Source organism: Crinia signifera, chromosome 3 (genome assembly GCF_055691185.1).
Source record: "Crinia signifera chromosome 3, ASM5569118v1, whole genome shotgun sequence".
Classification (NCBI taxonomy): domain Eukaryota; kingdom Metazoa; phylum Chordata; class Amphibia; order Anura; family Myobatrachidae; genus Crinia; species Crinia signifera.
In genome coordinates this window covers 277,393,635-277,411,466 of record NC_139219.1, presented here as the reverse complement: position 1 = coordinate 277,411,466, position 17,832 = coordinate 277,393,635, and the positions used below count along the sequence as shown (strand labels likewise).

The 17,832-nt window shown below is 42.4% G+C and overlaps 2 protein-coding genes across 13 annotated transcripts in view; one reads left to right on the top strand and one right to left on the bottom strand.

Annotated features, from left to right (window-relative positions):
• GIGYF2 (GRB10 interacting GYF protein 2) overlaps nucleotides 1–17,832 on the top strand; it is a 94,933-nt gene that overhangs the window by 37,876 nt on the left and 39,225 nt on the right. For 10 of the 12 annotated variants that reach the window (XM_083178120.1, XM_083178123.1, XM_083178126.1 and 7 more), the window contains exons 7-8: nucleotides 860–900; nucleotides 12,503–12,697. In XM_083178120.1, the coding sequence (XP_083034246.1) occupies nucleotides 860–900; nucleotides 12,503–12,697 (236 nt within the window). The remainder of the gene's footprint in view (nucleotides 1–859; nucleotides 901–12,502; nucleotides 12,698–17,832) is intronic. The other 2 variants (XM_083178131.1, XM_083178129.1) reach the window with 1 other exon arrangement.
• KCNJ13 (potassium inwardly rectifying channel subfamily J member 13) lies at nucleotides 463–6,588 on the bottom strand. The gene is made up of 4 exons (XM_083178137.1): nucleotides 6,291–6,588; nucleotides 4,588–4,757; nucleotides 3,056–3,547; nucleotides 463–2,800 (listed from the first exon to the last, which is right to left on the bottom strand). Coding segments are annotated over exons 2-4 (1,125 nt in total). The 5' UTR covers nucleotides 4,589–4,757; nucleotides 6,291–6,588; the 3' UTR covers nucleotides 463–2,168.

The following is a 17,832-nucleotide window of genomic DNA, read 5'->3' as shown; positions in this document are numbered from 1 at the left end:
TTTTCTACAAAGTTTTCGGGCCCATATATAGATGTAGCGGTGCTCATCATTACTGCGATTCGGCCAATCATGCTAGTTTGTTGCACCAAAATCTAACCTGCAGTGCGGAATCGCCACACTGCAACATCACTGCTCATGCTTTTCTATAAGCCCGCAGGAGCAAATTAGATGCACGCTTGCCGATGGGATCATGCCAATCGCCACAGAAGTCGCACGTGGTGATTTGTGCAGCAGTGATGAGCGTGGCTACTGTAGATTCCTATAGCTAATCAACTGGATTTTAGGGCCAATGTAATACCCCTTTCAGACAGAACAAAATTGCCGGGTGAAGCAGTTCCACCCGGTAATTTTGTGAATAACACGGGTCCTTTTTCTGTGTGAAAGGGCACACCCATGTTGTAAATCCCGTGTCTTAGACCCTGGAATTGACCAGGGTCGAGGACACGGGATTTATGACCCGGGTTGACCCTTTCACAAAGAATAAATACCCCTGTTATTCAGCAAAATACCGGGTAGAAATTTGCAACCCGGTAATTTGTTCTTCTGTGTGAAGGGAGGTCAGGCTGCTCCCGTCAAAATGACACGCCATTTGAAATGCCGTGTATTTGCCAGGATTTTCAGACTTTTCTGTCTGAAAGGTTTATAATTAGCTTAATTTCACACTCCATTTTTATGTAGGTTAACGGTTTGCAAGTGTTATGGACAGTCTGCTATAATAGGTTTCATTTGGGAATTTCCTTGATTCAGCCAACACCATTTTTTCAATTGGTATTTGGAGGAGGGCTCTAATAGAAAAGCAACTTGTACTGCTTGGGGTCTGATCCACATATCTGAACTCTGCATCTCTATTCCCCACCAGAGGAGAACGTCGGTTTGAAAAACCAACAAGAAAAGAACCAGGTAAAAATTTTCCTTGGTTTCTAATCTTAATTAGGGATCACAAAACTGTAGTTTGGGAGAGTGATGAGTTCCTGATATAAAGATGCACACAGTCCTCTGAGCATATTGTCAGAATGTACCGGTTTATGATTTTGTAAAGATTCACCCCTGTAAGCCACTATTCGTTTATATTCGTGATAGTTTGTACAGTTCCTTACTCCCTACTACTCTGGTCTGTGAATATAGTGCAGTTATAATTTCATAGATCAATAGCCTGCAAATATCAGGTGCTTACAAATAGACTTAACCACTTTATTTCTATGTATCGTACAACTTGGTGTTTATTGTATAAAAATTGAATATACAACTATCTGTATCATAGCTGTGTAACAAACACACATGCTAGTCCTGTAATAGGCTCCACTCCTTGTACAGACACATTGATCAGCAGCAGGGAACTAGCTGGAAGCACACCATTTAGTCATGTTTATTGTCACAGCAATAGTGAGTGGGAGTTGCAGGGCAGGCCTCTGTGCTGTCCCTTCAGTGCTCTCTCTGTGCTCTTGCCGGGTAATCATCTGCCAGCTATGCTAGCGACTGGTATAGGTTAATACAGCAATTCCACTAAGAGCAGATTCATTGGGAAGGCAAAGCGGGCATGCATGTTCTTCACCTGCATGTGTGTATTATACACCCTTCCCTATGTTTATACAAATGTCTACATAACTCTTACATGGATCTCATGGAAGCATGCGTGTGTTCTTTTTTAGTATATAAATGTGCCTTTGTTTGTCTGTTGTGTACCTCCTTGCAGATTTATGTTGTGTGAGTGCATCCACTTTCTTGCCTCGCTAAATATAGTGCTCTCCACACTTTAAAGAACAATCTGATCAAAAAAACACTTCTTGTATAGAACAATAAGAGTTGGCTTCCGTTCCCAAATGTATCCGTTGTATAATTTGCACTTTAAGCACCTGAATATGCTCTCTTGCAGTACATATATGTATGTGCCGGTCCACTGTCTGCACACAACAGTTGTCTTTACTACTGTCTTGTAGTGATCTCACTCCCCTGAGCGATTCTTTATTGCAGGTATACATAAACATTTAGGCAGAGTCCCACAGACCCCTATGATATCAATGGGGTTAACCAGTGCCTGATGTTTTTCAGTAAGGTATCAGTCTTTGGAGCCTTTTAATACCGCCCTCATTTCCTTTGAAGAAGCGTCAGCATGGATATCAGAATGAGGATGGCTGGAGGGGGCTACTTACTGTAATCTGTTCAGTCTGTTATTCCCCAAGTCCAGTCTCACAGATTTGAAAGGTGTCTCCCCTTTGCCCGTTTGCGCACACTTCCAGCTCAGTCCTGTAGGATTGTCTATGTGAGGCTTGTGGTAACTCGGGGAGTGGACGGCCAAAAGATTCCATACAGATGCGGTATCCTCCTTCAGGCCGGCGTGTCAGGCATGGTGCAAAGCGATGTCCTTGGAGAATCTCGCTTGGTAGATATGAAGTGCGACTCTGGCAGATTTCCCCTGAGCTTTCCTGAGTAGAAGATAAACAGACCACAAGCTCCAAGTGTACCGAAGAGGATATTGTCTCGCGCTGTAATAGGGCTGCCAGGGGGCTTCCAGGAGAGAGACTGTGGGTGTAAGTCAGAGGGAAAGAAAAGAAAGGACACTCCACGTTGCCAGTTTGATTATCCAGTGAAAAGTCCACGCTGATTTGTTGGATTTGCCCATCACCTCTCTCTTGGTAAAGGATCCCACTGACTCTTACCATGGTCAAGGGGCTTGGACGTGTGTTGGCCACTTGGAACATTAAACACGGCTTTCCTTCTGGACTGCCTACCACAGCCAACCTGGAGAAGAGGATTGTTGGAGCGCGGTTCTTTGGTCTTGCTATCTTTGCTACAAAGACACCTGCGGGAAAATAGTCTACAGTGAGTAAAAACAAAACAGGAACAATGAAATTACTAACCTTAAGGCCCATACACACCATTTGTCATTTTCTCCCAAATATTTCCAGGTTTTCATTCCAACCAGCCAGATTATAATGTGTATGGTCCTTAACTGTTATGGTACTTTTAGAATCACTAATGAATTAATTTTAGGGGTTTCCCCATACATTCCATTCCTAGATTGATTTTCAAACCATAGAAAAATAAAGAATCTCACCTGTAATAAAAGCTTCCAGCATGAGTCCAAGCAGCATCTGCACTGCAAGAAGAGCAATAGCGCTTGGACAGTCCCCACTCGGGAACATGGTGCCATATCCAATGGTAAGCTGGGTCTCCAAAGAGAATGAAAATGCAGCGGTGAAGCTAGTGATGTACTTGACACAGATGGTGTGATTCTCTGGTGGGGCATCATGGTCCAGTGCCAAATCCCCATTCATCTCAGCCAGAAGATACCAAAAAACGGCAAACAGGAGCCAATGGGCCAGGAAAGAAGCCGCAAAGGCTAACATCATCCAACGCCAGCGCATGTCGAGCAACAAGCCCCATATGTCACGCAGGTAAGACAGCCCCTGCCCCTGGATCCTGGCAGCTTTTATGGTGCTATGTCCATCTTTAGTCACTAGCCGGTGAGAACACGAGCTGAGCAATGTACATCTTGGGGACCTGCTGTGAGGATCCTCCTCCCGGTCTGCGCTGACCTGCAGCACCACTGAAAAAAAGAGAACAAGGCCATAAAATACATTTTTGAGACTGACGTGCTAAATTACTGTGTAGGCAGCATACTTGTAATTGTCAGCTGATATGTTCCTGGCAGTAGCATATACTGGGCAGATGTATTAAGCCTTAACAAGAGATAAATGCAAGGGTGATAAGGAGAGCTAAACGTCCAGCCAATCGGCTCTTTGCTGACTTTTTTTTCAAACACAGCCTCTAGCATGGCAGTTAGCAGGTGATTGGCTGGGCGTTTATCTCTCCTTATCACCCTTGCATTTATCTCTTGTTAAAGCTTAATACATCTGCCCCAATACCTGTTATACCCACCAGTTAGAACTTGCTCAAAGATCTTTGATTTTCATAGCTTCAGAATGAAAGTTTTTTTATTTTAATTCTTCTGACAGGGATTTGGTTAAGCAGAGAGATATATATATATATATATATATATATATATATATATATATATATATATATATATATATATATATATATATATATATATATATCTCTCAATCACTGTTGCTATCTATTAACAGAGCTTAATAATTGTGTCCTTTTTCTGCATGGTCAAATAGAATGTTCCTATTGATATAGCATCTTTTTGAGTAAACGGCTTCCCCTGCAAAGCCGTATCGAACGCATTTTGATTGTTACTTGTCTAGAATGAAAGGGGACCAGTGGTGAATTGCTTAATGTATTATGAATGTTTCATAATCCTCCGTCTGATAGACTAACTATTCTGCTACCTTCCACTGCATCACAGCAGGCAGCCTCTGTTTAGACCAAGCCATGCATAAAAATAATGGCCTAGGCCAATTATATTGGACAAAGTTGGCAAAGGACATGGAAGGGGGCAGGGGGGCATATTCCAGCGGTTTCCCACAAGTCAGATTATTTACAAAAAACTTTCACTGCTGTGAATGTGAACATTAACTCTTTTTGGTCTATATAGCAACAGTATGACGCATTATAGACAGCCTTCAAGTTGAAACAAACCTGTACTGATCATAGTCTGCCTGACGGGTCTGTACTTACTTTTCAACTGGTTCAAGACCTTATGCACCACGTGTTTCCCTGGTCACTGAGGTGCCAACATCGAGGGCGACAGGGTAACGTGTATAGCAATATGGGATGAAAGCTTCTGTTCTTGCGTAGTCCACCACGTGGCTCTCACTAGTTGACTAAGGTCCTGTCACTTGACCAACCTGAACAAAATGGAAAGTGCATTACACAGGGATGCCATCTTGAATGTTTTGAGGTCTAAATCTAGACATAAAGTTCATTCGCAATGCCTACCCGTCTAACCAAAGGCACCTGAGCTGACTCTGGCTCTTTTCCCTGAAGGCAAGCAGGGGCCTGTGCCTGCATAACCCCTGTGTCCTGAGCTGCTGCCAGACTGAGGGAGGGAGGGGGAAATAGAGTGTTTGTGTTATAATTTCACGCTCAGGGGTAAGCTGCTTTTAGATGCACACATCATGATACTCATGTGACATGTCCCGCTGCTGGGAAATAGCCAGGCTTTATTTGCTGTAGGATGCATTGGAAGGCAGGTAGGCTTACCTGGATATGGCACCAGCCCCCGCCTGCCTTTGCTGCTTCCTCCGTTCAGAAAAGGACTGCGTTTCGCCGTCAGCTTCTAAGAACGGCATTCTTGTCACAGTTTGACTTTTTAAAACAAATATGCTGATCTGTCATGCTGTGCTAACATAAAACCCTGCCGCCGCTGGGAAGATTATTAAATACAATCAGATTTGGGACTCCTTTGCTGTTAATAAGCAGGAGCTATGTGTTGCCTAAGAACAGTTTCATGTTTAGAAGTGTACACTTCTTGGCCGACTGGTACGGTAAGTGCCGTGCAATGTATAGATCTGTTACCATTAACCATATACCTGTGTCTCCGAGTACATTTTTCTCCAAACCAATACAATAGCTGAATCATTGAACTTTTTAAATTTAGAGATGGTCAATTCTCTTTAAATGCACATATGCATATATTTAAGTTTGGAACCTAAAAACTTTGCTGGCAAAACAAAGGATAGGCTAGTTGTCATTTTATAGTTAATTCATTTAAAATCTTGTAATTGCTCGTACATGAATTAATCTTATTCACTCATCTTTAAATATACATAGTGATTTACGTAATCCACTTGTGTCCAAAGAGAAGTACAGCTGCTTGGCCATTAGTTAAGGAGTTCTTTGTTAGTATTTTACAAGGGTCAGTGTCAGTGGAGATATGACAGTACTTTCATTCTATGAATGAGTATGTCAGTTAAATGAGGTTGGATATGTGAATACATTTAATTGCAGCTTCTAGTGACAAGTCAAGATCTTTGCCAGGCACCAGAGGGGTTAATCTGAGGATTTCCTAGGATTTGCCCAGAGTTTTCAGACTCAATCTCCAGGACTCGTACACAGGCTCGATTCACAGAAAGAAACATCACATGGTCAGCATGTGTCGGCTATCCAGACTGGAGGAGTGTGAGGCCAAACTTACACATACTGCTACGACTAGGTTATGCCACTTCCGTGCACAGCATATTTGGGGAAGTCCCCTTGCCTGGCAGAATCTCATGTGATAGGTGCTGCTTAATGCATGTATTTGGGGAGGCACCATTGAATAGTTGTGTCCGGTGGTGGCAGGGTATTTCACTTTGCAAGTCTAAATGCCAAGCGTCCTGATAACCACTTAAGTGGTCCCTTTTGAAATGACTCATTGTGGACCCCAGGATGACACTTACCTGCTTCTGAAGCTTAGGAAATCTGCTACTCAGCGCTTTCTTCTTGTAAGTATTGTCCTCGCATCACTTGTACTTTGCCAGATATTATAGTAGAAATTGAAATGTAGTTTTATATCCCCTTGCAGTTCATAAAGACAGTGCGAACATCTGCTTGCTGCTCCTCTTTGGTGTCATACTGGGTACCTTCTCGGCGGTTCCTTATCACGCTGTGACTTCGCTCTCAGGTCCAGTGACACGTTCTCCGAGACTATGGGGGCCGCTCTTGCTGGCTCTGGAGTCATATCCCACATTCCTGTGTTTATAAATCAGGGGGCAGATCTTCTTTGGCATTCCATTTGATTGGTCAGTGAGCTATGGGGGATATGCCAGTAAGATGTGGAAGGGGGTGGGTATGTTTCAGCTCTGCCCTCACAATGGTTAGCTGTGCACAGTAGGTGCACTTTATTTTCCATTAACAATCTCATAACTGTCCTCTTGGAAAAGGGTTAATGGAGTCATGTTCTAACAGTGTCTTCATTATTTTGTTTCCTAAGTAGGGGGCAGGGTGTATATCCTGGGAATGTGTGGCCTTCCTCGAGGCAAAGTTTCAGTGATACACCTATTTCTGTAGTTCTCCGAGCAGTTGCTCCTTTCTGGCAGGAAACTGTTAATCGCATTGTGCTTAAACTTTTTAGTGAGATGTGAAGACTTTGTCACTGGTTGCAACGACTGTGTGTTAGGCTAAATTTGTAGAAGGGTTCAGGGTATTAGAAGAGCATTGATCACATCGTATCTGCCGGACTGAAAGCCGAGGCTGCCTGGAAGTTTGGCTGCAGACGTAAGGTGTCTTGTAAAGCAGAACCGATATGCATTTGTTCTATTCACTCTGAACACTGTACTTTTACATGACAGCGCCCATGAGCTTTGAGGGGAGAAAATAGAACGTCCTATTGCAGCAGCTTCATGTTACAGATCTGTATCATGCATGTGCTTGAGACCTAGCACATGTGTTTGGGCATTTCAGAGGGAGTGGGTGCTTGTTTTCCACTGGACTTTGCTCGCCTATGTCCAGTTAAGCGGATTGAAGGGAACAGAGCCCCATTGTTCCTGGAGGAGCAAAGCCGTCTTCAGGCCTGCGGTGCTGAATATTAAAGTAATGACCCAAATCCCACCCCCCTCAGGGCTTCTGTTCTGTCGTTTTGCCCAAAGTTTGGACCTCCTGCTGCCTGTGGCACGTCAGTGCATGCCCAAACCAAACAGTGGAAGGAGAAGCTACGCAGGTACCTCCAACTTTTAGTCCATTGAAGGCCAAGTTATCAGTTCCTTAACCCTTTCAAAATTGAAAGCACCTTTTAATGGTGTACATACATAAACAATTGTAGCTTTAATGTTAAACCCTGCTTCCACAGTAAGCAATTGTTTGTAGTGTTATGAATACTCCTGTATGCAACCGCTTATGTAATTATCTGTAGATAATATCCCTCCATACCGAGTATATGGTTTAAAGTAGGGATGTCACAATGATATTGTCGCCCCCCCCTCACCCTTATATCCCTATCATTCCTTTCTTTCATCTATTACTTAGTTATAGCTACTATGCGAAGGCACAGTATAGTACATGAGGTTTTTTTCCTCGCATCAATATTTGTAGTAGACTCTGGATTATATTTATTTTTTAAGGCCAAACAAAAAACTTATGTAGGCTTGTTTCCTTGAGGTAGAAATAGAGCTGTATTTTGAAGATTTTATAGCTTTAAAGTAAACCACCTGTGCTTCTGCCGATGTTGATTTAAGAAATATACTATTAGCCGCAATTATATTTTTCTGCGGATTTTTTTTTTTTTTTTTTTTAAATTTTTTTATTTTTTGGGGGGCTAATGGTCATTATTGGGATATTCAATTAAATCCCCTTTTTTTACAGGAAAGAAATGCCCAGTTTTTGTGTGAGAACGCAGGATCCAGACCTATGTGTTATAGTGGTGACTTATTGGGGATTATGCATTGTGTATATGATGCATAATCCCCAATAAATGCCAGCTAATTGGATAGCAGCTGGTGAATGAATCAGTTAGCCACGGTAAATTACCACGGTTAAATGGATACTGCCCTAAATGTCAAAAGGAGTATAATGTGTAAAAGTTGGATTATTATTGGGCTTGCTTATAAACTCACTTGATCAGGGATTTATTTATTCATTTACAGTTTCTTATGTAGCGCAGCAGATACCGTTGTGCTTTAAAATAGTAGCCTGAGATAAAACAAGCTGGGGAACATCAGACAGACTTGTAGGTAAGAGGGCCCTGCTGCAAGCTTCCAATCTATAGGGACATAGGAAGGAGACACAAGGACAGGCACCAGTAATAGCATAGCGGTCCCACCAAGTTACAGGTCAAGAAGGGAAGCTATATAATACATAAGTGCCTCAGAGGGTTATGCGTGTGGAACTTAAATATCATAGGCTTCCCTGAAGAGGGGAGTTTTCAGGGAACACATGAAAGTTTGGAGGCTAGTGGAGAGTCTTATTGTGCGTTGAAGGGCATTTCATAGGATGGGAGCAGCCCAATGAAAGCGCTGTAATAGTGAATGGGAGCTAGTGATCTGTGCAGAAGACAGATGCAGATCTTGGGCAGAGCGGAGTGGCCGAGATTGGAGATACTTTGTGATAAGTAAAGAGATATATGCTGGTGCAGTATGGTTAATAGCTTCATATGCGAGTATGGCTGGGCCTCATTCAGTTTGGCTGCCTAACGGCATATTCTGAGCCATATTCTTCTTATGGGCTTAGCTGTTCTCCAAAAATTTGAATGTTTTTAGGTTGTCTGAGATTTACAGTAACATGTTCGATAAACCAAAGATGGAGTCACATGACAAAAAAGGTCTCCTCTAATGTCAAAGAAATTTGAGTAAAAAAAAACCTATGTATTTAGAATTGTAAATATATTAATTATTTTTGGGGTGCCACTCTTCCCCTAATAACACCAGCCAAACAACTCTACTAAATCCTCTAGTATGGTGCAAAGAACTACAATATTATGTGAAGTTACTGTATCATGCAGCCTCCAAATGTGTGGTCTGGTCCGCTTATAAATAGGGTTGGAGTCCTGGTGCCGTTTCTGGCATTTATTCTCCATTGCAATGGCTAATCACACTTCTTTTCAAAGCCACTCCCCATCTTTGCCTGCAGCGAGTGATTTAGTCTAGTTAGATTGCTCAGCACACAGGGCTTGCTAGATCACCCATACACACACAGCGATGTGTGTATGGGCGATCTGTGCTATCCAGGGTTCTCTGATTAGAACACTGGTAATTTGACTAGATCTTGCTTAGTTTTTCTAGATTAAGTTGTTTTCAGCTTAAAAGCTGCCCAGTGTGTACGGCCCAGCAATGAGCGCTGATGCATTCTCCCGCATCATTGGCCGCTTTCTACCAGTTGATGAGTAACGCGGTAGACTACTTTCCATAGCGTCTTGCTATGGAAAGCCTGCCACTCCCAGGAAAATAGCTTAGACGGGTGAAAGTCGCTCAGTGTTTATGCACACTGAGCAATTTTCACACCCCCCCCCCCCCATCATTGTACATACACGCTGGGCAATAATGCCCAGTTTCAACTTTGAAATCTGAAAATGTGTAATGGTAATGCTGTTTGCAAGTTGCACACTCTGTTAGAAAACATAATTTCAATAGCTTGTTCCATCGAATAAACTACTGGTGCAAGTAAGAAATAAAAAAAGCACATGTAACAGCATGTTTTGGAGATTAAATGTGTGCATGCTGTTTGGTACTAAAACATTTTATTGTGATATTCCTTAGAAATAAGTTTCTTACCAAACTAACCATTTAAGGTCACTTTTTCTCAGTCTGTTAACTTAATTTTACCCTGTGACACCCCCCTGAGAATGCCAGGTAAACTCCATCCAATTACCAAGCCAAGTTAGCGAAGTGCAGGTTCTTTAGCCTATAAACCCCTTTTAAACGCTGTTGCAATGGTCACATTGGTAGGTCTGGATCTGTTGTGCCGCGTCTCATTCCAGAAATGTGTACAGGTGCACCCTTCTCAGAACATTTATCGGATCGGCAGAAGGTTTCATCTACTGTGTGCCCAGCTTAAGCCATAGCATGTAGATGTCTAGAACAGACCAAGTAGATGGTTCCTGTCCTTTCACAAATAGACTAAAATTAACTTTATTCAGTAATCTATCATAGTCACTGATTTTGGTTTTTAAGCGGCAATAAAGCAGCAACTTTTATTCTGTAGTAGTTCATATTTTAATTGTTAATGGAGTGCCATATTGTGGGAACAGCAGCAAACAGGTGAGCAGGTCTACTATAAACATTGTCCAGACAGGGTTCCTGACCCTGTGTTCTTCCCTCCTGCCGACCACTTCAAACAGCTCCCAACACCTCTTCTCTTTTTCCATAAACAGTTCTCTTGGCTATAGGTCAAAATGCCCCACTAATGAGCATTGGGTAGAATCCAGAGCTTGTCCTCTGTTCTGGCTGCATCCTGAAGCTTTGGCCAGAAAGTAGGATGAGCCACAATATGTAGGAATCTGTGGTGAAGTATGGGCAGTGATGAGGAGGGGTGGTGTGATGGAGGTTCTACTGGTCGGATTGGCACTTGTATAGATTCTAATATAGTTATGGAATACTAGAGAGCTGTTTTTGGATTATCAGACAGAGCTACCTTGGTCATGTGTGGGAAGAGGTGAGTTTGTACCTGTGATAAGTTAATGTACAGTATGTTGGCTGCGTTATTGTGTGTAAACTAAAATGTCACTTCTGCTGACTAGACTCATTTCCATATCCATCTACTTGCATGTTATTACATGCAGGCCAATTGGGTACTTTATACTTGCAATAGGTTGATTAGGACTTTAACTAGTTTTGCACTAAGCAGGAATGATCTAGTCTTCCATCTGCAGAGCTCCTTTACCCTTAGATATAGCACACACAGGGTGAAATGTAATAGGATGAGAGAGACACAAAGTGAGCGTTTTTAAAGCGGCAATCATTTACACTACCAAATTTTGCAGTGTAAATGATTGCCGCTTTAAAAACACTGGATCTCTCACATCTCTCTCAAATCTCTCACTTTCTGAATCTCTCATCCTATTACATTTCCCTCATAAGCTCTGATCTGTGCAGTCAGTCAAAGCTGCAGATGTGTCCATATTGAAGGTGCATTAACTCCTATCAACCTGGAAAGGAAGTGTCCCTAGTAACTGACCAATACCTAAAGTCCAAGTTTCATTATATGAAATAGCTTGTAGATAATTCATTCTTTCATCAGCTGTGATATTGCTAAAATATTTATGAAATAAAAGTATTGCATTTTAGTTGCTGTTAGATATGCCAGCTTTGATTAATATAACTTATGTAGGGAAAAATTGATTCTAAACATGATTTGAATCTGTTCAGCCATGTACCGGGGCCTCCCTGGTTATGCAAAATTACAACATAAGTTTATGACTGTACGAGCTGCAGCCATACCTACACACTGAAGTACACCTTATAATAAATGTCTAGGTAGCCAAATCATTCATTTATAAAAGGAATTATAGGGTAATGCTACAAAAAAATATTAAAACACGATTTTACCAACTGACAATAATTCACCTCGGCTTAACCGGAAATGCTTTTGATACTTGAAAGTAAGAACCCCTGCCCTAGCACACTCCTCAGCTGCTACCATTACTAATGTTACTATGGAGTGTCAGATGCTCACAGCCTGTTTTCCTAATGAAAGGTCTTTTTCATTTATCAATAGTTCTTTCTGTAAGTTACAATATCCCAACACTTTGGCATAGTTGTTAACAACATAGATGCCTCACAACTCAGGGACCATTGGTTCGATTCACTGCAAATCAGTTTGATTCCCACAGTGCAAATCCGCACTCGGACTGAAAGGTTAATCGATGTGGCACGTCATGAAAAATAAAGGGACATGAACAGATTAAGCATGAAGTCTGCATCAAACATTTACTAGTAGTGGAAGAAGCTAATTACACCAGCCATTGTGGTTTGAGGGTATACAGTATACAGGAAGAGAGTTAAGCAGACAAAATTAGACTGGGCCGCATGTCTGCTAGTTGTCGAGACTTTGCTCCATAAAGCTGTTGAGAATTCAGTGCGCTCAGGTGCTCATGCACTAATCTCTGGTTTAGCCTAGTATTGGGGGAATGTGCGCTTCTGCAGTTGTTACTTTGCTAGACTAATTCTCTGAACTCCTTCAGTTCGGCCTGTGTTGGAAGAGGGAGGCACAGCTGCTGCGGCTGCTGCTGGGAGAAAGCAAGAAGTTATCCGTGCAGAGACTGGAAGCTGGCGTAGCCTGCGGGAGGAGTTGAATGGCGAAGAAGAGGAAGGTGGTGGTGTGTGGAGGACTGCAGCACCCAGAAGAGATGGTGAGAGGTGGCTCTCTCATAGTCCTGGTAAGTATGCAATAAAGAGAGGATGTTAGAGGCATGAAAACCATTAGTAAGTAATCTAGCTGGGAGCAATTATACAATAACCCTACTAAACCGAATACTCACGAGAATCGAGTGCAGATAATAAGGCTGCCAGGAAATAATTCAAATTTATGTATGTTTAGTAATCAACATACATTTGTTTCATAAATCGGACCCGATTGTCTCAGGTATCAGACACTTTGGTCACTAAGTTGGTTTCCAGATGTAACATTTAGCAGTTACTATTCTATCAACCCCTTCCTGCCCCAATACAAAGCAACACATTGCTAATTACATGCCGCGTGTTTGCATGCGGCATGCAATTCTATATACTTAAATCAGCCATTACTATGCAATTGAGGTCTTGGAAGATTTAGTGGGAGATATGATTCGGTGAAAAGTGGGAGATGTTGCCCGTGGCAACTAATTAGCTTCTACTTATGTTATATAATGCACTTGGTAAATGTTGTAGGAGAATACTGATTCTAGAGGATACGGTCAAAGATCTGAAACCCAGATTTTCAGCAATACTTACTGGTCACATTAAATTAAGGCAGATTGGTAATAACAGGCAATTTAGTTATTTTTTTCATTGGAACCAATCGCAACCAATGGGTCTACGTAAATTAATCTTAGACACCGCGTTCCATTTTTTAAGCACACAGAGATTTTATGGGGATTATATTTAATAGAGTTGCCTACATGTCCCATGTTGAATTGGACAACCTATGCTTCTAATGAGGCTATGAATATAGATGTCAGTACATCATAAAAAGGACTTGTTGGTTGATAAGGTGTACATACTTAAGGTATGTGCGTGGCACAATAAATGTCTTCACGATAAGGAAAAGTAATACGTCTTGATGAATTACTTTCGTACTGGTATTTCCAACCTTGGTCATCAAGGCACGCTAACAGTGCAAGTTTTGGTTATATCCATGCTTGAGTACAGGTGACTTATACTCTTTTTGACACCGCCGCAAAAACCCGGGTATTTCCCCTGTGGTGTAAAAGGGGTTAACCCGTGTCCCTTTACACGGGACTTCTACCTATGTCCTGACCATGGCTAGAACAAGGGCGGGACCTGGGTAGAGGGCAGTGTAAACGGGTACGCCGGGTCATCCGACCTAGCTCCCTTTTACAGCAATAGGAGAAGCCCAGCCTCCAAGCCGCAGCGACTTGCGGTCAACATGGAGGTTGGGCGGGGGGCACACACAGCCTTCACTGCTGTATTCTGTACTCTGCAGGGAGGAGTGAATGGATGCCTGTGTGCACCATCCGTTCACCTCATGGACGGGGTATGCATGGGGATGGGGGCAGGGGCAGTCCAGCATGTTGATCGGCGGTCCCGGTGTTTGGAGATGTCATTTCCAAGCACCACCCCCCTTTACTCTGCGGGTCGGCACCACAGTTTAAACCAGGGCTGGGCATTAGTGGCCCTCCAGCTGTTGATGAACTACACATCCCAGGATGCTTTGCATCAGTTTTGCTATGTGGCCATGCTTAAATTGATGCAAGGCATGCTGGGATGTGTAGTTCATAAACAGCTGGATGGCCGCTATTGCCCAGCCCTGGTTTAAACGGTTCACATCTAGGATCCGGAGCAGTATTCCTAATACTGGGTCGGATTTGTGTGTAAAAGGGGTATTAGCCTCTATCACTAAAATCTGAATTTTTGGTGTGCCTTGAGGACCATGGTTGTGATTTCCTGGTTCAGTAATATGAAGCCTAGAGCTTGGACGTGGTCCAGCACGTAATGATTACAAAGCGGAAGGTATTCTGAAATTAGGAGGTCCATAAGAAACACATTAGAGAAATGTATTGCTGTGGAAGTGATTTGTCTGCTGCACTGAACTGAGGGATAGATGTATGAAGCAGTGATAAGGGAGGTGAAGTGATACAGTGCCTGGTACTTTATCACCGACCAATCAGCTCCTGGCTGTCCCTTTTTAAACCCAGCCTGTAACTTAACACTTAGGAGCTGTTTGGCTGGTGATTAAGTACAAGGCACTTTATCACTTCTCTCTTCACTGCATCATACATCTACCCCTGTATGTTTTGTGTCAATGGGATTCGAAAATATGTATAGAATGTTATTTGTGGAAGACTGACGCACCTTTATGGTATTCAGTGGTTCTGCCTAGTGCAGTGGGTGCACATTATTTCTGCTTACACTCCTAAAGTGGACAAGTAGAAGTCCCCCCCCCCCCCCCCAAAGTCTGGCTTTTGGACATGCAAACGCAATATATCCAGTTTGCATGGGTTTATCTGCTTTACACATCATGCTGCGTATTGGGTTGATCAGGGAGGACTGTTTCTTATGGTTAGTTCCTGCTCTTCCTACAGTGCATATCTGTCCATGTGGAGCCCATGTCACAGCCTCCTTTCACCTGACGGTGAGCTTAATCACTAATAACCATAGGTAAGGGGTTAGGGCACCGGGACCAGCTCTCGGCTTTCCTCTTGCCAAATGCTTTCTTCACTTACCACCATCACAATTGGCTTCTAATTGCTTCTGCCACCGTACCCCCTGCTACTGCTCTGCAGGAAAACATAGGATCGGTGTAGCGTGAGCCAGTAATAGAATGGTGTTTTTTTCATTGGATAGCAGCAGGATATTTTATTGTAATTCTGATTAATTACGCATTTGGGTTTATTAGTTTTTGTTTTTTTAAACACATAAACCTGACTTTTTCTTGGGAGTGTCGGGATGCTGCAACCACCTCCTAAGCAGGACATAGGCTAATCTACAAAGTGTACCTCAGATTGCTGCTTCGTGTGGTATCTTTTGTTGGTGGAATATATTGCCCATGGAGGTTATTACCCAAAACGCACTCTATTTCATAAAGTACCTGCAACTTTTTGTGCTGTACGATGTGGTGTGCGCGGGAACGCACATCGCACCAGCAGCCCAAAACGTAGAGTGTATGGGCACCATAACCCTTCTAGGATGTATCAATTGAGTTCCTCTAATGATTTTTTTTTATACCGGTTAGTTGCTATCAGGAGGAAGGGGGCTTTTCTAGAGCTATATTATAAGCACTACCCTAAATATTAATGGCTCTACAGTTGTCTGAAGCTTATTCTGGAAACTAACACATCTCGTTGCAGGTGACTGAAGTATTTATTTAGGTCCCGGTACATTTTTAATCATTAGAAAAATTATAGCCGCTCAATCTGTAACTGAGACACATTGTAAGGTAGAAGATAATTCACCTGACACGTATGTGGTAAATATTCAGCCGTGAACAAGCCTGGAGTTCTAGTTATGCTATTATCAGGATCTATTCTGTATGTTTGTGTATGTCTTGGTTGTGGCATTGGCTACAGAGAATGAGGGGACCCTGCATGTTGTTTGTACGGTGTCCCACAATTTCTGATGGGCGCCATAGTAACAAAGGAAGTGGTGACCTAAAGTCAGTTTCAGTGCATGAATAGGCCTGAGAAATTATCTGCCCGCTATTCGCAGCCACAGACCTGATCAGTGAGACTGAATCAATTAGGGGAGTGTACTAATATTGACTGGGATGAATGTACCCTTTCAATCCCATTCCCGGCTGAGCCCTGCACATTGGCAAATTTACGAACGGCCAAGTTATCGCTTTTACAAATGGAAATGAAGGCCTCAAAGAAATGTATGTATGAATAGACCACCGATAGTACTCTGCCGCATTTCTCCATACAATTCAATAGGAACAGCAAATTTACGAGCAAATTCATCCACAAATTTGTCTCAAAATATGAATGTCTAATAGACTTCAGAAAGGTTAACTGGAAAAACCTTGGGTTATAGGTGTTGGACTACCTTGCATGGTTTTATATGTAAAAGTAAATGAAAGTTTTTAAGAAAAGAAAGAAACCGGCATTGGGTCTCCCCTTCTGAGCATAACCAGGAGGGGGGCCCCCTTTGACCTGGTTCCAAAAATACTGGGAAATATTTTCATAGGGCGTTTTCTGTATTTAAAATAAACCTCAATGGGCTCTTGAACCAGTCCTGGTTCCAAAAATACAGGGGGCAAAAAAAGTTGGTCGTCTGACTGGACATTTGTAGGACCCAGCAGCCCATCAGGGAGCCCCATGTCAGCAGTGTTCTCTTGATTTCCCAAGCCCCGCTGACCTGTTTGTATGGTATAGTGAGTTTTGCTTTGACTATCTGTTGGAACTTTGTGGGTTAGTTTAACCACAAAGGGTCATTAGGTCAAGTGTGTGTGGTCTGACCTAATTGACCTTGTGGTCAGCCAAATAAGAGGGACTTTACCATTGGAAGATAACACAGCGTTGTAAATATTTTTTTTTTAAATTGCGTAATTTTTATTAGTTACAGAACTTCATATCGAAGATATATTAGCCACTGCGATACATATATAATGGATAAATAGAAAAGAAAAAGCAATATAATATAGTATTATATATCGTTATACTGTACATAGAAGCATACAATACAGGAGTGTAAAGTCAAATGAGTAGTATTTTAAACTAGCAAGACGCTCCTTCCGCAGGATAAATTTTAAACTTATACCCAGGGCTATTTTTCAGTAGGCTCCAGCAGGAACTGAGGCCCTTATTCTAGTTCACTCTTTCTGACAAAATATTTCTTAGATGGACAAAACCATGTGCACTGCAGGTGGGGCAGGTGTTACTTGTGCAGAGATAATTAGATTTGGGTGGGGTTTTACACCTGCCTCACCTGCAGTGCACATGGTTTTGTCCATCTAAGAAATATTTTGTCAGAAAGAGTGAACTAGAATAAGGGCCTCAGTTCCTGCTGGAGCCTGCTGAAAAATAGCCCTGCTTATACCTGAAGGCGCCATTCAGGTAGGTTTTCTAGATAAGAGAGCATATGTTGCCATTCCACACATATAACACTGCAAAATCACTTAATCCTTTAGATTGTAAGCTTGCAGCAGGGCTCTCCTACCTCCAAGTCTGTCTGTTGTTACCCAGTTTGTTTTATCACTGTCTACTATTGTAAAGCGCAACTGAATCTGCTGCGCTATATAAGAAACTAGGTACTCTTTACCTAGCACGGCGCCCACGATTTTGATCGTGGGCATCGCAGGTAAAAAAATTGAATGCACTAAAAATCGGGTGCGACGCGATGCCCGCGATTTCCCATA

Excerpts from the sequence above, each read along its gene's own strand:
- KCNJ13 (XM_083178137.1), bottom strand. Across the intron at positions 2,801-3,055 it reads GCTGGAAGCTTTTATTACAG|GTGTCTTTGTAGCAAAGATA; the intron begins GTGAGATTCTTT and ends ATTTTCCCGCAG.